The sequence below is a fragment of the Scyliorhinus torazame genome, chromosome 11 (assembly GCF_047496885.1).
Source record: "Scyliorhinus torazame isolate Kashiwa2021f chromosome 11, sScyTor2.1, whole genome shotgun sequence".
NCBI lineage: Eukaryota > Metazoa > Chordata > Chondrichthyes > Carcharhiniformes > Scyliorhinidae > Scyliorhinus > Scyliorhinus torazame.
The window spans coordinates 245486155-245509023 of NC_092717.1; the positions used below are offsets into that span (position 1 = coordinate 245486155).

At 49.0% G+C, this 22869-nt stretch overlaps 1 protein-coding gene across 2 annotated transcripts in view; it reads right to left on the reverse strand.

Annotated features, from left to right (window-relative positions):
* Window positions 1-22869, reverse strand: part of impact (impact RWD domain protein) — a 103097-nt gene that overhangs the window by 59184 nt on the left and 21044 nt on the right. For both annotated transcript variants that reach the window (XM_072468512.1, XM_072468511.1), the window contains exons 2-5: window positions 18335-18463; window positions 15032-15084; window positions 11592-11654; window positions 2079-2164 (exon numbers count right to left, since the gene is read on the reverse strand). In XM_072468512.1, the coding sequence (XP_072324613.1) occupies window positions 2079-2164; window positions 11592-11654; window positions 15032-15084; window positions 18335-18463 (331 nt within the window). The remainder of the gene's footprint in view (window positions 1-2078; window positions 2165-11591; window positions 11655-15031; window positions 15085-18334; window positions 18464-22869) is intronic.

A 22869-nucleotide genomic window follows, 5' to 3' on the forward strand; every position in this document is an offset into this window, starting at 1 on the left:
GAGAATCCAGCCCCAGTTATCCTCAATCTGTGCCCCTCCGAGAACCAGGGAATTGACAGGGAACCCCCCTCTGTCAGGGCAAACCCCATTTCGTTATTTCTCCTATATCTTATATACACACACATGTCAACGTATAGATATCAACATCATTTATGTCAAGATATAAACATATCCTTTACCCTCTAATATAATATTCAGGACAGACGCTTGTATGTCACAGGACGAATAGTCCAGAGACCCAGGCTGACATTCTGGGTTCAAACCCCACCATGACAGCTGGTGCAGTTTAAATTTAATTAATAAAAAATGTGCGGAATATAAAGCTCGTCTCAATAACGGTGACCATGAAATTGTCATCGACTGTTGTAAAAAAAAAAAAAACCCACCTGGTTCACTAATGTCCTTACCCGGTGTGGCCTACACGTGACTCCAGACCACAGCAATGTGGTTGACTCTTATCCTTAAATGGCCCTAGCAAGTCACTCAGGTCACAGGTAATCAAGGAAGAGCAACAGATGGGCAGCACAAGTGGATAGCACTGTGGCTTCACAGCGCCAGGGTCCCTGGTTTGATTCCCCGCTGGGTCGCTGTCTGTGCGGAGTCTGCACATCCTCCCCGTGTCTGCGTGGGTTTCCTCCGGGTGCTCCGGTTTCCTCCCACAGTCAAAAGACGTGCAGGTTAGGTGGATTGGCCATGATAAATTGCCCTCAGTGACCAAAAAGGTCAGGAGGGGTTATTGGGTTACATGGATAGGGTGGAAGTGAGGGCTTAAGTGGGTTGGTGCAGACTCGATGGGCCGAATGGCCTCATTCTGCACTGTATGTTCTATGTAGATGCTGGCTTTGCCAGCGACACCCGCATTCCATGAAAAAATATATCTTTAGGAAATATGCAGACACCTGGAACATATATGACATGTCTGGACTAATTTTGCAGTGACGGGGCTAGGTTGACTGCTATGAGTTCCAAAATGTTTACACTCTCTTCTCATTGTCAGGTGGATGTACCTTTAAGAAATGGGTGTTTATCAAATAGCTGCAGTGATGTCAGTGTGTGGGTGGAGCTGGGCTGTCTTTCACTTTCGTTTTTGAGCTGGCAGATGCAGTGTGTTTTTGGTTTCGTTTTCAGAGGTGGAGAGCTGCTTTCAAAGCAAGTAGCTTTGATCTCTCTCTCTACAAGCGAAGGAATGTCTCCAGATGATTTCAAAGTAATACCTGTCTCTGTAGAGCATTTAAACTGCTGTCTTTATTTTAAAAAGGATTTAGCTTATGGATGTTGTTTGGGAAGTTATTAAGGGTTACCGATAGAGTATTGTATTTGGGAAAGTATCAGTGTTTGTAGTTGATAAGATGTTTACTGTGTGTCTATAAAATGTTAACTGGATTCATAGAATAAACATTGTTTTGTTTTAAACATACTTTAGTTCTCTGTTGCATCACACCTGTAAAGTGGGCCCTTATGCTCCCCATAACCAAAACCTATTAAAGGTTGTGGGTCAGGTGAACTCCATGATATACTTTTGTGTTCTCTAAACCCTGCCCATAATATCATGTAACCCAACTTCTTTGTCACAGCCTCTCTCGTTGTACAGTGATAACCCATGTAGGTCAGGCATTTTCAAAGTGGGGGTCACGGGCGGGTGTCGGGAGGGTCGCGGAGCCATCCACCGCGGCGTCCCCAATCGCGTGAATTCAGGCACAACGGCCGCATCAGCCGGCTTTTCAAAATGCCGCGTGCGAGCGGCTTCGAAGATGGGGGCGCGCTGCGCATACGTGCCCGCTGATCAGTGCGCATGCCCGGAGCCCGGCAAGAAACACCGCCTCCTCCCGACGTCAGCACGCTGACACAGGAGATTTTTTTAAAAATTCAATTCAGTCTTCTTGCATCTATCTTGAATATGCTCAACGGCTGAGCCTGCAGAAAGGTCCCGGGCACTAAAGTTTGAAAAACACTGACGTAAGTTGAGGAACGCGGATGGCTGGGAACGAAGGATGGTTTTCTTCGAGGGGTCCTAAAGCACAGGTGCAAGTATAGTCCCAGGATGTCAGTAACGACACGGAACAGGATAACAGGATTACCTTTGTCAGTTGACTGTGATTTCAGCTGGAGAAAGTCTCGAATCTTTCCAACCCAGAGGAAGAGGATACAATCTCCCGAATTCTCCCTGAAACAGATTGATCAAATCAAAACATCTGGTCAACTCGGGCATGACTTCAACTGCATGGAAATATCAAACTGAAAGTCTATTGTGGAATCACAGGATACGGCAGAACAGGAGGAGGCCATTCAGCCCATCAAGTCTGCACTGGCCCTTTCATAGGGCCATCCCATCGGTCTCACTCACGCTGCAGGTACAGCATGCAATTCAGGCAAAGGGCGTATTGGCCTTTACTGCAAGGGGATTGGAGTACAAGAATAAGGGGGTTTACTGGAATCGTACAGGGTTTTGGTGAGGTCACACCTGGTTTGGTCTCATATCTAATGAAAGATGTACTTGCCTGGGAGGGAATACAACGATGATTCACTGGATTGGTCCCCTGGGATGAGGGCGTTGTCCCATGACGATAGGCTGAGTACGTTGGGCCTATATTCTCTGGAGTTCAGAAGAACGAGAGTTAATCTCATTGAGAGACAGTAAGCAGCACGTAAGAAGGGGGGGACGGGTCTTGTCAGTGGAGACCGACTCTTGGAATTGCTGCGGACTCTTGGGCGTTCTTTCTTTGTTCCACAAGAAGATGCGGTTTCGTCCGTAAAAATAGAGCAACATCAGCAGAATAGAGCCAGACTGTGGCCTGGCACCAAAGCCCTTCGGCATATTTTTCTCCTTGCTGCTATTATTCGCCTCTTGCTGCTCAAACAGGGTATCGACCTGCTTGCCGGAGCCAATGGCAAGACTGCATACCAAAAAGTGAGTGATGTCCAAGTCCTGTTGCTGTTTGCTGATGATGCCGTACTGATATCCCATTCTGATTTATACTTGTAACAGCTTGGACACTGGCTTGCCAGGGCCTGCAAGGTGTTTCCACTGACAACCAGAACCCGAAAGACTAACGTTAGGGGTCAGGACGTAGAGACTCCACTCTGGGGGTCATTGACAGCTTCACTTTACCTTGGACCGGGTTAGCACTGTTGCTTCACAGCGCCAGGGTCCCGGGTTCGATTCCCGGCTTGGGTCGCTGTCTGCACGTTCTCCCAGTGTTTGCGTGGGTTTCCTCCGGGCGCTCCGGTTTCCTCCCACAAGTCCCGAAAGACGTGCTGTGAGGCGAATTGGACATTCTGAATTCTCCCTCCGTGTACCCGAACAGGCGCCGGAATGTGGCGACTAGGGGATTTTCACAGTAACTTCATTGCAGTGTTAATGTAAGCCGACTTGTGGCAATAATGCCCCCCCGATACCAAATTCAGCACCAGGATTGCCAAGACCACAGCTGTATTGCCAAAGTTGGGAAGTTAAGTATGGACCAATCGCAAACTAACTGAAAATACAAAGCTCCTGGTGTAGCTTTTGTTCCAAGCGCCCCCCTTCGAGCAGCGAAGCATACACAGCTTATACTAGCGAAGAGGCGGAACAGCTTCCACCTCTGTCATAATAACCACTCATGTATATAATGAGATGCAGACAGGCAGTGATTGACACATAGGATGACCAGTAGGCATACAACACAGCATAGCCAATCACCAGACAGGACACTACCACTATAAAGCCAGAGGGCACTAGGTTTCCATCTCTCTCGGGACCCAGCCACTGAGACAGTCAGAGTCCACGAGCTAGCAAGTGCAAACACCATGCGGTAGCTAGTAAGTCTGGTCAGGCCACCGATCTGCCAGGGATCCTGCCGGCCCACGTGACCACCGCAATGGCAGCGATCCCATCACTCCACGTGCAGGCGGCTCCTGATCCACCTCTGCGGCGATCGACAAGAATTTGTCGCCCGCCACAAAGACTGAATCCTTCGACTTAACTCTTGTAAATATTGCTTAGTTTGCCATGTATCTGCACTATCGATACCTTCCCATGTATATACGTTTGTTCAATCACCGTTTGTATATAGTCAGGCATATATATATATATATATATATATATATACACCTCAGTATTTATTTAACATTAGAAAAAAAGGGAAGATGTCATAATAACCACTCATGTATATAATGAGAGGCAGACAGGCAGTGATTGACACAGAGGATGACCAGTAGGCATACAACACAGCACAGCCAATCACCAGACTGGACACTACCACTATAAAGCCAGAGGGCACTAGGTTTCCCGCTCTCTCGGGACCCAGCCACTGAGACAGTCAGAGTCCATGAGATAGCAAGCACAAACACCATGCGGTCGCTAGTAAGTCTGGTCAGGCTACTACAAGGTCACTAGTCAGATCAGTATAGTGTCGACCCACAGCTGAATATGTACAGCAGTTCATCTAGCTGAATACAACAGTGTTCGATCTTCTCCTGTGTTAGACGTCTGTTTCTAACTTCCCTGCATCGAGTGCAGTCCACATCGAACCAACCTGCCCAACACATCATGGTACCAGAGTGGTTTTGACCTTGCCGGACCTACCTCGAGTGAATCAGCATTGACCAGCAAGCAGCCATCCAGCGAAATGGAAAACATCCAGCCTCCTCCGCAGCTCCGCATCTCCGGCAACCTCGGCGCCAACTGGAAAATCTTCAAGCAAAAATTCTGCTTTTACATCGAGGCCTCCGATCTCAAGGCAGCATCGGATGCCAGGAAGATCGCGTTATTTCTCTCCACTGCGGGGGACCACGCCACCCATATCTACAATTCGCTTACGTTCGCCGACGGCGAAGACAAAACAAAATTCAAAACAGTCCCGCTGAAGTTTGACAGCCACTGCGACATTGAGGTGAATGAGAGCTTTGAACGGTACATCTTCCAGCAGAGGCTTCAGGGTAAGGATGAACCTTTTCAGTCCTTCTTGACCCATCTCCGCATCCTAGCGCAGTCATGTAACTCTGACTCGACGGCTGATTCCATGATCCAGGATCAGATTGTTTTCGGGGTCCGCTCCGACTCCCTGCGACAGCAGCTCCTTAAAACCAAACAGTTGACCCTCTCTGTGGCTATCGAGACGTGCGTTGTCCATGAGCATGACAAGAATCGTTACCCCCACATCAGGGCGGCAAAAACTGTGAAGCTGGCCTCCCACGAGGCAGGAAGGGTGCAGGCCATTGCACAGATGCAGGGCCTGAGCATCGAGGAGAGTGGCCGTTTCGAGCGCTTTTCTCGGATCCCTGCGCATGCGCTCCACGACCGAGTGGACGAGATCGAAAACCCGACTGCGCAGGTGCGTACGTCGGCCGACCGCACTACGCATGCGCGATGACACACAGATCGCGCTGACGTCAGCGTCATGACGTGTCTGAATTGTGACTCCGCCTACTTAAAGCGTCAATGTCCGGCAAGAGGGCGCCGATGTCTCCAGTGTGGCAAGCCTGGCCAGTACGCAGTCCTCTGCAGATCCGCTCCACCGCTCAGCAGCCAGCGATCCCAGCTGCAGCGCAGAAGTATCCGCTCAATACAACAAGGCATGCCAGATTCTGATCCCGACAGCCCAACGGACCCTGATGCTGACTGCCTCCAGTCTCCATATCGGGTGGGCATCATAGCCACACATAAGCTGGCCTCCACCACACCTGCCCAACGCCTCTCGATCCTCAGTGTGGATCCCGACGACGAGTGGTGTGCTGTCCTCACAGTTAACAAGGCTCGCATCCGATTTAAACTGGGCATCGGCGCGTCTGCGAACCTCCTCTCACAATCTGACCTCGACACCATCCGGGCCCGACCAAGCATTCTTCCACCGGCCTGCCAGCTCGGTGACTACAATGGCAATGCCATAGCTGCCGGTGGCTCTTGTCAACTAGGGGTATCCAACAAGGCGATCAAGGCAACGTTATGATTTGAAATCGTCAGGCCTGACAGGGCGTCCCTGCTTGGTGCTCGCGCCTGCAAGCTCCTGAACCTGGTTCAGTGAGTCCACACCATGTCATCGTCACCGGCGACTGCCTCGTCCGATGGAAATTTGCAGGCCGACATAGACAACATTATCACGCAGTACCACAGTATATTCGATGGAATGGGCACGCTCCCGTACCGATACAAAATACTGTTCAAGCCGAACGCCACCCCTGTAATCCATGCACCACGCCGGGTGCTGGCGCCCCTCAAGGATCGTCTGAAAAAGCAACTACAGGACCTCGAAGACCAGGGCATTATCTCGAAGGTCATGGAGCCAACAGACTGGGTCAGCTCCTTGGTATTCGTAAAGAAGCCATCAGGGAAGCTCTGCATTTGCATTGATCCCAAGGATCTAAACCGCAACATCATGCGGGAGCACTACCCGATCCCGAAGCGTGAAGAGTTAACCGGTGAGATGGCTCATGCCAAATTCTTCACTGAGCTGGATGCCTCCCGGGGTTTTGGGCAAATACAGCTGGATGCGTCCAGTCGCAAGCTGTGCACGTTCAACACCCCGTTCGGCCGCTACTGTTACAACCGCATGCCTTTCGGCATCATATCTGCCTCCGAAGTGTTTCATCGCATCATGGAGCAGATGATGGAGGGCATCGAGGGGGTACAAGTATACGTGGACGACGTGATCATCTGGTCCACAACCCCCCAGGAACACATCGCTCGCCTCAAGCAGGTCTTCCAGCGAATTCATGAACATGGTCTCCAGCTCAACAGGGCCAAGTGCTCATTTGGTCAATCTGATATAAAGTTTCTAGGTGACCACATCTCGCGGCAGGGCGTGCGGCCAGACGCTGACAAGGTTTTGGCGATCAATGCCATGAAGACCCCGGAGGACAAGAAGGCGGTCCTCCGCTTCCTCGGGATGGTCAACTTTCTCGGGAAATTCATTCCCAATATGGCATCCCACACCACGGCCCTCCGCCATCTCGTCAAGAAGTCAACAGAATTCCAGTGGCTGCCCACACATGAAGCGGAATGGCGTGAGCTGAAGGCAAAACTCACCACAGCCCCATTTCCAGCGTTCTTCGACCCAACCAAGGAAACCAAGATATCAACTGATGCAAGCCAGGACGGGTTTGGAGCGGTGCTCCTCCAGCGGGATGACTCCTCGTCCTGGGCTCCAGTGGCATATGCCTCCAAGGCCATGACGTCCACTGAGCAACGGTATGCCCAGATCGAAAAGGAGTGTCTGGGTCTCCTGACAGGAATAGTCAAATTTCATGACTACGTTTACAGCCTGCCGAAATTCACGGTGGAAACGGACCACAGGCCTCTAGTCCACATAATCCAGAAGGATTTAAATGACATGACACCTCGGTTACAGCAAATTCTTCTTCGACTCCACCACTATGACTTCGAACTTGTCAACACGCCAGGCAAAGAGCTGATCATTGCAGATGCCCTATCCCGGCCCATCACCACACCGTGTGAACAAGGTGACTTCATCTGCCACATAGAAGCGCAACTGCAATTGTGTGCCACCAACCTCCCAGCCTCTGACGAACAGGTGGTCCAAATTTGTGAGGAAACGGCCAAGGATCCTTTACTGCAGCGTGTGATGCAGAACCTCAGCAATGGCTGGCAAAGGGACAATGTCCCCAATTCTTTAATGTTAAAGGTGAGCTAACGGTTGTGGAGGGAATCCTTCTGAAACTCGACAGGATCGTTATTCCGCAAAGCATGCAGGCTATGGTGCTGGGTCAACTCCATGAGGGTCACCTTGGAGTCGAGAAATGCCGACGCAGAGCTCGGGAGGCGGTCTATTGGCCGCGCATTAGCCAGGATATTGCCAACACGGTCCTCAACTGCCCCACCTGTCAGAAGTTTCAACCGCTCAACCCAAGGAAACACTGCAACAGCGCGAGATCGTGACCTCTCCGTGGTCCAAAGGAGGTGCAGACCTTTTTCACGCCAAGGGGCGTGACTACGTACTCCTGATCGACTACTTCTCCAGTTACCCAGAAGTGGTGAAACTGTCCGACCTCACGTCGAAGACGGTCATCAAAGTCTGCAAAGAAACGTTCGCCAGGCACGGGATACCGCTCACGGTAATAAGACCATAAGACATAGGAGTGGAAGTAAGGCCATTCGGCCCATCGAGTCCACTCCACCATTCAATCATGGCTGATTTCAACTCCATTTACCCTCTCTCCATAGCCCTTAATTCCTCGAGAAATCAAGAATTTATCAACTTCTGTCTTAAAGACACTCAACGTCCCGGCCTCCACCGCCCTCTGTGACAATGAATTCCACAGACCTACCACTCTCTGGCTGAAGAAATTTCTCCTCATCTCTGTTCTAAAGTGACTCCCTTTTATTCTAAGGCTGTGCCCCCGGGTCCTAGTCTCCCCTGCTAATGGAAACAACTTCCCTACATCCACCCTATCTAAGCCATTCATTATCTTGTAAGTTTCTATTAGATCTCCCCTCAACCTCCTAAACTCCAATGAATATAATCCCAGGATCCTCAGACGTTCATCGTATGTTAGGCCTACCATTCCTGGGATCATCCGTGTGAATCTCCGCTGGACCCGCTCCAGTGCCAGTATGTCCTTCCTGAGGTGTGGGGCCCAAAATTGAGTAATGAGCGACAACGGTCCATGCTTTTATAGCCAAGAATGGTCTGATTTTGCACAGTCCTACAACTTCCGTCACGTTACCTCCAGTCCCCACTACCCGCAATCAAACGGGATGGCGGAGAAAGGGGTCCATATTGCCAAGCGGTTGCTGTGCAAAGCTGCAGATTCAGGCTCCGACTTCAACCTGGCGATGCTGACGTACAGGGCAACCCCACTGTCCACTGGGTTGTCTCCAGCGCAGGTGCTCATGAATCACACTCTGAGGACCACAGTTCCAGCCATCCATGTTCCAGACCTTGACCACCTCACGGTACTACAAAAAGTGCAGCGATCCCGGGCCCAACAAAGGCCACATATGATGCTCGTGCCATGGATTTACCTGAGCTGGCTCCAGCCGATCATGTTCGCGTCCAGTTGCCTGAGGGCGGTTGATCAGCCACAGCTGTTGTTGTCAAACAAGTTGGCCCGAGGTCTTTCATTGTTCGCATGGCTGATGGCTCCCTGCTACGGCGCAACAGACGGGCATTGCGAAGAGTTCCACGCCCACCACCTGACCGCAGTGCTCCGCCGGCTGTCATGCTTCCTCCGGACGTACCCTGCCACGAGGCCACCGATCTGCCAGCGATCCTGCCGGCCCACGTGACCACCGCAATGGCAGTGATCCCACCTCTCCATGTGCAGGCGGCTCCTGATCCACCTCTGCGGCGATTGACAAGAATTTGTCGCCCGCCACAAAGACTGAATCCTTCGACTTACCTCTTGTAAATATTGCTTAGTTTGCCATGTATCTGCACTATCGATACCTTCCCATGTATATACGTTTGTTCAATCACCGTTTGTATATAGTCAGGTATATATATATATATACCTCAGTATTTATTTAACATTAGAAAAAAAGGGAAGATGTCATAATAACCACTCATGTATATAATGAGATGCAGACAGGCAGTGATTGACACAGAGGATGACCAGTAGGCATACAACACAGCACAGCCAATCACCAGACAGGACACTACCACTATAAAGCCAGAGGGCACTAGGTTTCCCGCTCTCTCGGGACCCAGCCACTGAGACAGTCAGAGTCCTTGAGATAGCAAGCACAAACACCATGCGGTAGCTAGTAAGTCTGGTCAGGCTACTACAAGGTCACTAGTCAGATCAGTATAGTGTCGACCCACAGCTGAATACGTACAGCAGTTCATCGAGTTGAATAAAACAGTGTTGGATCTTCTCCTGTGTTAGACGTCTGTTTCTAACTTCCCTGCATCGAGTGCAGTCCACATCGAACCAACCTGCCCAACACATCAACCTCCGCTGTCGCAAATGAACAATTGGGCATTTCTGGCAAGACGGTGCCAAATATCGAATCCCCAGCGATCCCCAGCATGTTTGCTCTCTGAGTCAGCGACATTCTTTTGGTTGGCCAATGGGAGCTGAAGGGATGTTGGCCACATCCCCAAAGACATGGGGCTGGATTCTCCGCCGGCGGGATGCTCCGTTTTGCCGGTGCCCGGGGGTTTCCCGACGGCGTGGGGCTGCCCCACAATGGGAAACCCCACTGACCGGCCTGAGTAACGGAGCATCCCGCCGGCGGGTCGAGGCAGAAATGTGGCGGGGCGGGACGGAGCATCCCGCCCATGCTCTTTGGCGAGCTTGCAATTGGCAAGAGACCAACAGATCGGCCATGTCTTCAATACAAAGATGTCCGCAGGAGAAAGCTCGGGGTGAGTGAGTGGGAATCAATGCGTGGGAGTCCCTCACTGCTGTCCAGAGAGCCTGGAGGCAAACAGTCAGGAATGGCGAGCAATTAGCCAGAAGCATAAGAAATGGTGGAAAAAGGGAGCTGGCCAGAAGGGACATCCATCAATCAACCTCAGGCCAACATGATTCGTCTGTGACAGCTGCGGAAGAGACGACCAATCATAAATCGGCCTCCGCAGTCACAACAGACGATGCTCAATGGAGAAGGGGCATAAACCACGGGCACAGTCCATTGTCTATCCAGGTAGGCATCACAACACAATATATATCATAGTTTATTTTAATTAATTGATGGGCTATCACCAACAAGGCCAGCATTCATTGCCCATCCCTCACTGCCCTGGAGAAGGTGACGCTGTGGTGCTTTCTTGAACACAACTGAATGGCTGCTTGGCCATAGACAAGTGGGAATTGAAAAGTAAAACCAGGCGGTTCTGGAGTCACGCACAGGCCAGAGCAGGTAAATCAAGATATAAAACTAGACAGCAATATCAATAGCTGGCGGGTTTTGGTTTATAAAAGGAGACGGTACAAGTGCTATAAGGGCTGTCAGGGTGGCTCGGCGGCGCAGTGGCTAGCACCGCAGCCTCACGGTGCCGAGGACCCGGGTTCAATCCCGGCCCCGGGTCACCGTCCGTGTGGAGTTTGCTCATTCTCCGTGACTGCCTGGGTCTCACCCCCACAACCCAAAAAGACATGCAGGTTAGGTGGATTGACCACGCTAAATTGCCCCTTAATTGGAAAAAAATAATTGGGGACTCTAAATTTTTTTTTAAAGAGTTAGCTGTGGTTCAGTGGGTAGTACACACTTTCCTCCGGGTACAACCCTGTGTCAGACGCCAGTTCACAGAATCTCGGCTGCAGTCCCGAGTCTATTCCGCAACTTAAGTTTCACGCTCTAAACCGAGGTCCCACCTGCCCTCCCAGGTGGACATATGGCACTGCATTGTGAAAAAGAGCGTGGAGGCTTTCCCAAGTGTCCTGGTCAATATTTATCCTTGAACCAACATCACTCTGGCCATCACCATCTTGTTGTCGGCGGGATCTAGCTGTGCCAAAATTGGCTCCTACATTATGACACCGACAACACTTTTAAAAACACTTCAGTCTGTAAAGCCGTTATGAAGTCCGGACTTTGTGAAAAGTTCCTGATAAATGGAATTGTTATATTTAAAAAAAACATGAACACTTGTGGACACAAGAGCATTATTTGAATTTATATTTGCTTTGAGATCATCAGATCAACTTACAGATAGATTTCCTCCAAGCCATTTGAAAGAGATAGACGCTCCTGTCCCCTTAACCACGGAGCACTGAAATCAAACAGAAATCAATTTACAGTGAAAATTACCATTCAGCCTATTGGGTAGCACCGGCCCTTGGAAAGAGCACCCTACTTAAGCCCACATCTCCACCCTATCCCCATAAGCAGTAACCCGACCTAGCCTTTTGGACACTAAGGGCAATTTAGCATGGCCAATCCACCTAACCTGCACATCTTTGGACTGTGGGAGGAAACCGGAGCACCCGGAGGAAACCCATGCAGACACGGGGAGAAAGTGCAGACTCCGCACAGACAGTGGCCCGAGGCCGGAACTGAACCTGGGACCCTGGAGCTCTGAGGCAACAGTGCTGACCGCTGTGCCACCGTGCCCCCCTCTCTTTGCAAGTACAGCAAGTAATTAGAAAGGCAAATCGCAAGTTTCTGTGCCATAATTTCTATCTGAATCAATTAAAATAAAGTTTGCTGTGTCATTGCCTTTCAAATGTAACATTAAAATTTTTTTTTCACAAGATATGGATATTGCCAGCTCTCCCCAATTGCCCTCGAGAAGGTGGGGGTGAGCTGTGTTCTTGAACCCGCTGCAGTCCATGTGGTGTAGGTACACCCACAGTGCTGTTAGGGAGGGAGTCCAGGACTTTGGTCCAGTGACAGTGAAGGAACAGCCAATACATTTCCAAATCAGGACCATGAGTGACAAGCTGATGGGGTAACCTTCTGACATTCTCCCGAAATCTCTCGGATTAAAGGATTATTTGTACTCACCCTATGGGCATAAACAGAGAATGTGTGTGTGTGTGTGTATGTGTGTCGGGGGGGGGGGGGGATCAGTGCGGAATTAACAAGTCTTTTGCACTGAATATTTTTGGTCATTATTGATAAAAATATTGGAGATGAGAAACGGCAAGACAGTCCAGGATCATCCATTTGGATTAATGAAGAGTCCATTCACTTTGGGATTGGCAATGGGATGATGGGTTGCCATGGCAATGGACCTGACAGGTGGCCAGGTGTGGGAGTGTGGGGGTGGGGTGTTTGGAGGTGTGAAGTCCAGGACTGACCCTTCCGGGAATACGTACATCTGGAGTTCGGAACATTAACAGAGGAAGTTTGTGACGTGTGCCCTGCACTAACTCTGGCATTTTCATCCAGGCTCTTCCTCTCACACTTCATCCACACTTCATCCACTTCCATTTCGGGTCTAATTATTTTTTTTGGCAAATCTTGAACTGGATTTTGGCGGCAGGAATTATTGTTCAATGCCCGGCCAAGTCCAACAACCAACGTTAAGCTCATTCATTTTTCAAACACATAATATGTGGACGAGGCAGGTACCGAGAGAGCAAAGGGCGGTCAGAGGGTCAGTACTGAGGGAGTGCCGCACTGTCAGAGGGTCAGTACTGAGGGAGTGCCGCACTGTCAGAGGGTCAGTACTGAGGGGGTGCTGCCCAGTCAGAGGGTCAGTACTGAGGGAGTGCCAAACTGTCAGAGGGTCAGTACTGAGGGAGTGCTGCACTGTCAGAGGGTCAGTACTGAGGGAGTGCCGCACCGTCAGAGGGTCAGTACTGAGGGAGTGCCGCACCGTCAGAGGGTCAGTACTGAGGGAGTGCTGCACTGTCAGAGGGTCAGTACTGAGGGAGTGCTGCACTGTCAGAGGGTCAGTACTGAGGGAGTGCTGCACTGTCAGAGGGTCAGTATTGAGGGAGTGCCGCACTGTCAGAGGGTCAGTACTGAGGGAGTGCTGCACTGTCAGAGGGTCAGTACTGAGGGAGTGCTGCACTGTCAGAGGGTCAGTACTGAGGGAGTGCTGCACTGTCAGAGGGTCAGTACTGAGGGAGTGCTGCACTGTCAGAGGGTCAGTACTGAGGGAGTGCTGCACTGTCAGAGGGTCAGTACTGAGGGAGTGCTGCACTGTCAGAGGGTCAGTACTGAGGGAGTGGTGCACTGTCAGAGGGTCAGTATTGTGGGAGTGCTGCACTGTCAGAGGGTCAGTACCGAGGGAGTGCTGCACTGTCAGTGTCAGTACTGAGGGAATGCTGCAATGTCAGACGGTCAGTACTAAGAGAGTGCTACACTGTCCGAGGGTCAGTATTGTGGGAGTGCTGCACTGTCAGACGGTCAGTACTGAGGGAGCGCTGCACTGTCAGAGGGTCAGTACTGAGGGAGTGCTGCACTGTCAGAGGGTCAGTACTGAGGGAGTGTTGCACTGTCAGAGGGTCAGTATTGAGGGAGTGCTGCACTGTCAGTGGGTCAGTACTGAGGGAGTGTTGCACTGTCAGTGGGTCAGTACTGAGGGAGTGCTGCACTGTCAGAGGGTCAGTACTGAGGGAGTGCTGCACTGTCAGAGGATCAGTACTGAGGGAGTGTTGCACTATCAGAGGGTCAGTACTGAGGGAGTGCTGCACTGTCAGTGGGTCAGTACTGAGGGAGTGCTGCACTGTCCGAGGGTCAGTACTGAGGGAGTGCCACACTGTCAGAGGGTCAGTACTGAGGGAGTGCCGCACTGTCAGAGAGTCAGTACTGAGGGAGAGCTGCACTGTCAGTGGGTCAGTACTGAGGGAGTGCTGCACTGTCAGTGGGTCAGTACTGAGGGGGTGCTGCACTGTTTGCTCAAGTCCAAACGAAAGATGAACATTGTCACTGCACTGCCCCAGGACTCAACAACTTGCCTTCTAATCCAGAGGAGGCACACCTTCACTCCTGGCTTTCTGCGTCATGATCAGCGTCATCTTTGATGCAGGTGGTGTGATGCACACCCTCTGCTATTGTAACATCACCAAACTCAACCTCTTTCCACATTCACTGGCATCCAGCATTTTCTGGAACTGTGCTTGAATTTGGAACCATTTTCAGTCGTAATTCCCATTAACAGCACCAGTCAGTGTCCTCAGAGGATATAAAAGTTTGCTGAGATTTAACGAGTTGGGTAAAAATGGGATTATGAATGCTGAGAGAGACACGTTTCTGAAACTGGCTCCTGTTAGAGTTGATTCCGCAATTGGGCAACACTTGCTAAACAATCCTGAGTGTGCCTATTTGAGATAATCAGTCGAGCTCATAACCTCGCTCATTTACACTTGTTAGAAGTGGCATTCATTCATATACAGGGCCCCGTTCTCTGAAAACAAAAAGGAATGTGTTCAAGCTTTGCGCCTCTTTTGAATTACCCGGGACCTTGGTGAGCTGAAAGTTCCCCATGGCTTTTTCCATGGCAAACGTGAGCCATCAGAGTTGACCAGCCATCCAATCAGCGCCCTTTTGTCCTGTGGCATAAATTGTCCTGACCATTTGAAATTTGGTATTCTTGTGTTTGTCCTGAGGAGTGCCAGATGAAAAGCTTCAACAACAAGTCTCTCTTTTCAACAATTTTGAAGATTATAAATACACAACGGGAGCTCTATTGCTTACTTTAACTGATAGACAGGTGGAGCAGCTGCTGGGTATTCCGGAGGAAGGATCACCTAGACAGCAAAACATGCAAACATTGATTATACGAGTAGTTTTATATCTACAGCACAGAAACTGGACATTTGGTCCAACTGATTGATGTTAGTCAATCTGAGCCTCATTTGTACTGTCTGAGAGTGTGGTGGAGGAAGATTTACAAAGCGAGTGGTTAGGATCTGGAATGTACTGTCTGAGAGTGTGGTGGAGGCAGATTCAATTCTTTGCAGGGCTATGGTGAAGAGACGGGGGAATGACACCGGGCTCATTGCTCTTGGTACGGACATGATGGGGCAAATGGTCTCCTTTTGTGCTGGAGCCATTTCTTTCTACTCACCTCAAGCACTTATTAAGTATCCCGCTGATGTTACCTAGGAGAGTGTCAGAAAACTGTAGAAATTCTCTGATTCGAAAACCCCAAAGGATATCTTGGAACACTGGTTTTAGTGGTGTAGAATCCCATAGAATCCAGACAGGGCAGATGGAGGCCATTCAGCCCATCAAGTCTGCACCAACCTTCTGAAAGAGCACCCTGCCTAGGTCCACCCCCCCCGTCCTATCCCCGTAATCCCACCTAACCTGCACATCTTTGGACTGTGGGAGGAAACCATGGCACCCGGAGGAAACCCACGCAGACACGGGGAGAACGTGCAGACTCCACACAGACAGTGACACAAGCCGGGAATCGAATCCCGGGTCCCTGGCGCTGTGAGGCAGCAGTGCTAACCACTGGGCCACCGTTTTATCTAAAATTGCCTCTTGTTCTCAAAATATACGCATGTTCCCTGAACTCACCTGCGACACCCTTTCTCCCCAAACAACATCCAATTTTAGTAACTCTGTAGGTCAAATCCAGTTAATAGTTACCACACAATATCACTCAGCTCACCATGTCTGGGAAATATCTTTTCCTGGCTCAGCGAAGGCACAAAACTGCGTCTTTTGGAGGAGAATGTCTGCAATCTGCTGTGGCTTTAAATGCTAGATGGAACAGGCCTCAGTGGGTCAGGTGACAGGTGGAACTGGCCTTCCGGGCTGTTAGATGGAGAACCACTCAATGAGGGTGCTCGCGGTTATACTGTTCAATCGCATTGATATTCCCGTCGGTAGATTCTGCTGTCTACCTCATCCAAAACCCTTGCATTTAGAAGTCACCATTTGTATAGCCCCACTGAGCTCTGGTAAACAATGTTTTTGATATGGCCATTCACACCTCAATATCTCTACATGCCTACTAATCTTTTAACTGGGCAAATTGCATCTCATTGTTCCTCTAGGTGCCTGCTAGTCTTGTTACTTTTCTGTTATTTAATTTTCATCGCCAGTTCACTATTAATCTTGTTAATTTCCCAGATTGCTGACACTCTTCATGTAGTAGTGAGTTCTAAGCATTTTAAGCAGTCAGTATTAAATATTCTATTGCAAGCGCCAAGATCCAAAGTTTAGGACAAATGTCTCCTCATCCAGATTTCTAAAGAAAACAAATTAAGAAAAAATATTCTACTTCTTTCAACAACAGCATCTTGCAGATTTATCCAGTTTTTAAAGTTTTTTTAAAAGCCATCTTCCTGAATAAATCCTTATTTCAACTTCACAAGTATTTGTAACTAGAGCTTTGCATCATTACTGACCAACTTCTCAAACTTCTCTTCGACCACACTTTCGGCCACGTGTCTTAACATTTCCTCACGTGGACAGTGTCAAATTCTGTTTCATCATTGCTCCTGTGAAGCATCCTGGGATTTGTTTTAATTATGTCAAAAGGTGCTATATCAATGCAAGTTATTGCTGTTGGTAGTAACAGGGTAAAGGCAACAGGTTCAAACATGGACAAGAGAGCTGAATGCCAGAGGTGAGGCGAGAGTGACTGCCCTTGACATCAAGGCAGCATTTGACCGAGTGTGGCATCAAGGAGCCCGAGCTAAACTGGAGTCAGTGGGAATCTGGGGGGAAACTCTCCGCTGGATGGAGTCAAACCTGACACAAATGAAGGCGGTTGTGGTTGTTGAGGTCAATCATCTCAGCTCCAGGACCTCGCTGTAAGAGTTCCTCAGGGGAGTGTCCTAGGCCCAACCATCTTCAGCTGCTTCACCAATGGCCTTCCTTCCAACACAAGGTCAGAAGTGGGGATATTCACTGATGATTACACAAGGTTCTGTACCATTCGTGACTCCTCAGATAATGAAGCAGTCCATGTCCAAAAGAAGCAAGACCCGGACAATATCCAGGCTTGGGCTGACAAGTGGCAAATCACATTTGTGCCAGACAAGTGCCAGACAATGATTATCTGCTACAAGAGAGGATCTAACCACCACCCCTTGACATTCAATGGCATTACCATCACTGAAACCTCCACAATCAACATTCTGGGGGTTACCATTGATCAGAAACGGAACTGGACCCAGCCACATTAATACTGTGGCTACCAGGGCAGGTCAAAGACTAGGAATCCTATGATCAATAACTCACCTCCTGACCCCCCAAAGCCTGTCCACCATCAGGAGTCTGATGGAATACTCTCCACTTGCCTGGATGAGTGCAGCTCCAACAACACTCAAGAAGCTCAACACCATCCAGGACAAAGCAGCCCCGCTTGATTGCTCCCCCTTCCACAAACATTCAAACCCTCCACCACCGACGAACAGTGGCAGCCGTGTGTACCATCTACATGATGCACTGCAGTAACTCACCAAGGTTCCTTAGGCAACACCTTCCAAACCCACGACCACTACCATCTAGAAGGACAAGGACAGCAGATACCTGGGAACCCCACCACCTGGAGGTTCCCCTCCAAGTCACTCACCACCCTGACTTGGAAATATATCTGCCGTTCCTTCACTGTCGCTGGGTCAACATCCTTGAACTCCCTCCCTAACAGCACTGTGGGTGTACCTACACCACGTGGACTGCAGCTGCTCAAGAAGGCAGCTCACCACAATCTTCTCATGGGCAATTAGGAATGGACAATAAATGTGGGCCAGCAATGCCCACATCCTAGAAGTGAATTTAAAAACAGAACATAATAAATTGGAGCAGGAGTAGACTTTTCCTGATCCTGGGGTTCCACCTCCATTTTCCCATCCGTTCCCCATATCTCTCAATTCCCTGACATACCAAGAATCTGTCTCTCCCAGCCTGAAGTGTATTCAATGATGTAGCACCCACAACCGACTAGGTGTGTAACCAGAGCCATGTGCACGTGGGGAGTTTTGCTTTGGCTTAGCAAGGATGGAATAGCAAAGGCAGCAAATTGAGCGAGTGCTGTACCTGTAAACAAATGGTCCATTTCGGGTGATCTAATTCATCCACAATCCTGATGCAAAATATCCTTGAAGCCTCGTCGATGACACACCATTCATCTTCATAGATTGATGACAGTGCTTCGACCTCATCAATCTGTTGGGAAAAAAATTGCACCATTAACAAATGCAAACTTATTAAAACATCATTTATTTTTTTCGACAGCAACTTAGAGCCTGAACTTTGAAGTGGGTCGGCTAAACTCTCGAACCAAACTTTCAACCAACACAAACCTGGTATATTCAGACCAGGAGACACTGCTCCAGATTTGTCAACTGTTAGATTCGGGCACATTTAGATTCCAAAATTATTTTGTGCACAATGTGGCCGGGGGTAAGAACTGGTAACAGCGCAGTGGTGGGGGCAACAGGCCTTTTGGGACATCAGAGAACAACGAGACCAACAATCCACATCTTAATCAATGAGTTTTAAGGATTGAGAAAAAAAAACAGAGGAACGAGGAAATTGGATGAACATTAGTCAAACCAGAAACAGAATTAAGGAGGATGGAAAGATTTGATTGAGGAAAAAAATTTATGTTATAATTTAGCATTTTATAAATCTCTCACAATTCACTAACTGAAGGAATGAGTCTCCACATTTGTTTTCTGGGCCAGAGAGGTTTTTCTGATGGCAATTCACAATTATCACGCCATTAAGTAGATAAGTATACTGTTCAATACTATGATGTGGAGATGCCGGCGTTGGACTGGGGTGAGCACAGTACGAAGTCTTACAACACCAGGTTAAAGTCCAACAGGTTTGTTTCGATGTCACTAGCTTTTGGAGCGCTGCTCCTTCCTCAGCTGAATTCACCTGAGGAAGGAGCAGCGCTCCGAAAGCTAGTGACATCGAAACAAACCTGTTGGACTTCAACCTGGTGTTGTAAGACTTCTTACTGTGTTCAATACTAGACATAGCTGTCCAGGACCAGTTTAATGGAAAATTAACTTTCCAGTGATTTAACTTGATTAATTCATGGTGTAGTGCTCTTAGGGTTGTGTTGTAATTCACCAACTGACCACTGGGAGTCTCATTCGTATACAAGTGAATGTTAGAGTCAGGTAACCTTAGACTGTCTCGGGAACTGAAAGAGAGAGGTTGCTTGTGCATGATCATACTGTTCTTCATCTGTTGTTTTGTACATAGTTTTGCTTTAAGGGGCAATTTAGCGTGGCCAATCTACCTACCCTGCACATCTTTGGGTTGGGGGGGTGAAACCCACGCAAACACAGGAAGAATGTGCAAACTCCACACGGACAGTGACCCAGAGCCAGGATTGAACCTGAGACCTCAGCGCCATAAGACAGTAGTGCTAACCATGGCACGACCTGCTACCCTGTTTTGTATATAGTTGACCCACAGTTAAAGTTAATAAATTGTTTATAGCTTCAGCTACAAGTGTTCTTGTAATATAAATCAGACCATCCGACAAGAACATTACACATGGGATATCTCTTCATCACAAATTGCTAGATAATTGGTGTATTAATAAAAGACAGCATCGATCACTGAGTGCTATTATTTCAGAAAATTCTGGACAACAAACAACAAAGAACAAAGAAATGTACAGCACAGGAACAGGCCCTTCGGCCCTCCAAGCCCGTGCCGACCATGCTGCCCGATTAAACTACAATCTTTTACACTTCCTGGGTCCGTATCCTTCTATTCCCATCCTATTCATATATTTGTCAAGATGCCCCTTAAATGTCCCTATCGTCCCTGCTTCCACTACCTCCTCCGGTAGCGAGTTCCAGGCACCCACTACCCTCTGTGTAAAAAACTTGCCTCGTACATCTACTCTAAACCTTGCCCCTCTCACCTTAAACCTATGCCCCCTAGTAATTGACCCCTCTACCCTGGGGAAAAGCCTCTTACTATCCACTCTGTCTATGCCCCTCATAATTTTGTATACCTCTATCAGGTCTCCCCTCAACCTCCTTCGTTCCAGTGAGAACAAACCGAGTTTATTCAACTGCTCCTCATAGCTAATGCCCTCCATACCAGGCAACATTCTGGTAAATCTCTTCTGCACCCTCTCTAAAGCCTCCACATCCTTCTGGTAGTGTGGCGACCAGAATTGAACACTATACTCCAAGTGTGGCCTAACTAAGGTTCTATACAGCTGCAACATGACTTGCCAATTCTTATACTCAATGCCCCGGCCAATGAAGGCAAGCATGCCGTATGCCTTCTTGACTACCTTCTCCACCTGTGTTGCCCCTTTCAATGACCTGTGGACCTGTACTCCTAGATCTCTTTGACTTTCAATACTCTTGAGGGTTCTACCATTCACTGTATATTCCCTACCTGCATTAGACCTTCCAAAATGCATTACCTCACATTTGTCCGGATTAAACTCCATCTGCCATCTCTCCGCCCAAGTCTCCAGACAATCTAAATCCTGCTGTATCCTCCGACAGTCCTCATCGCTATCCGCAATTCCACCAACCTTTGTGTCGTCTGCAAACTTACTAATCAGACCAGTTACATTTTCCTCCAAATCATTTATATATACTACAAAGAGCAAAGGTCCCAGCACTGATCCCTGTGGAACACCACTGGTCACAGCCCTCCAATTAGAAAAGCATCCCTCCATTGCTACTCTCTGCCTTCTATGGCCTAGCCAGTTCTGTATCCACCTTGCCAGCTCACCCCTGATCCCGTGTGACTTCACCTTTTGTACTAGTCTACCATGAGGGACCTTGTCAAAGGCCTTACTGAAGTCCATATAGACAACATCTACTGCCCTACCTGCATCAATCATCTTAGTGACCTCCTCGAAAAACTCTACCAAGTTAGTGAGACACGACCTCCCCTTCACAAAACCGTGCTGCCTCTCACTAATACGTCCATTTGCTTCCAAATGGGAGTAGATCCTGTCTCGAAGAATTCTCTCCAGTAATTTCCCTACTACTGAAGTAAGGCTCACCGGCCTGTAGTTCCCGGGATTATCCTTGCTACCCTTCTTTAACAGAGGAACAACATTGGCTATTCTCCAGTCCTCCGGGACATCCCCTGAAGACAGCGAGGATCCAAAGATTTCTGTCAAGGATAAATAAGAGTGACATTTGAGATGAAATGAAATGAAAATCGCTTATTGTCACAAGTAGGCTTCAAATGAATTACTGTGAAAAGCCCCTAGTCGCCACATTCCGGCGCCTGTTCGGGGAGGCTGTTACGGGAATTGAACCATGTTGCTGGCCTGCCTTGGTCTGCTTTCAAAGCCAGCGATTTAGCCCTGTGCTAAACAGCCCCTTATAACTTCATAAGTTCATACAATATAGGAGTAGAATTCGGCCAACTGGCTCATCGCATCTGCTCCACCATTCAATCCTGGTTGATCTCATCCTGCTCTTAACCCCACCGTCCTGCCCGTTCTCCATAACCCTTCATTCAACCCATTACCAATTAAAAGTCTGTCTAACACCTCCTTAAATTTACTCAATGTCCCAGCATCCACCGCACTCTGGGGCTGTGAATTCCACAGGTTGACAGCCAATTGGGAGAAGTAGCTTCTCCTCAAATCTGTTGCCTCTTATCCTGAAACTATCACCTCTCATTCTAGAATGCCCCACAAGGGCAGCACGGTGGTGCAGTGGTTAGCGCTGCTGCCTCACGGCGCCGAGGTCCCAGGTTCGATCCCGGCTCTGGGTCACTGTCCGTGGGGAGTTTGCACATTCTCCCCGTGTCTGCGTGGGTTTCGCCCCCACAACACAAAGATGTGCAGGGTAGGTGGATTGGCCACGCTAAATTGCCCCTTAATTCGAAAAAATGAAAATACTGCACGAATGCCCTGGAAGAGAAGCATCCGCTCCACCTCTACTTTATCCATACCTTTTAGCATCTTGAATACTTCAATTAGATCTCCCCTCATTCTTCTAAACTCTAGACAGTATATTCGATTGGATTTGTTTATTGTCACGTGTACCGAGGTAGTGAAAAGTATTTTTCTGCGAGCAGCTCAACAGATCATTAAGTAAATTAAATGAAATAAAAGAAAAAGAAAATACATAATAGGGCAACACAAGGTCCACAATGCAAATACATGGACAACGGCATCGGGTGAAGCATACAGGGTGTAGTGTTAATCAGGTCAGTCCATAAGAGGGTCGTTTAGGAGTCTGGTAACAGCGGGGAAGAAGCTGTTTTTGAGTCTGTTCATGCGTGTTCTCAGACTTCTGTATCTCCTGCCCGATGGAAGAAGTTGGAAGAGTGAGTAAGCCGAAGGGAGGGATCTTTGATTATGCTGCCCTCTTTCCCCAGGCAGCGGGAGGTGTGGATGGAGTCAATGGATGGGAGGCAGGTTCGTGTGATGGACTGGGCGGTGCTCACGACTCTGAGGTTTCTTGCGGTCTTGGGCTGAGCAGTTGCCATACCAGGCTGTGATGCGGGGTCAGTACTGAGGGAGTGCTGCACTGACAGAGGGTCAGTACTGAGGCAGGGGGTCAGTACTGAGGGAGTGCCGCCCTGTCAGAAGGTCAGTACTGAGGGAGTGCCGC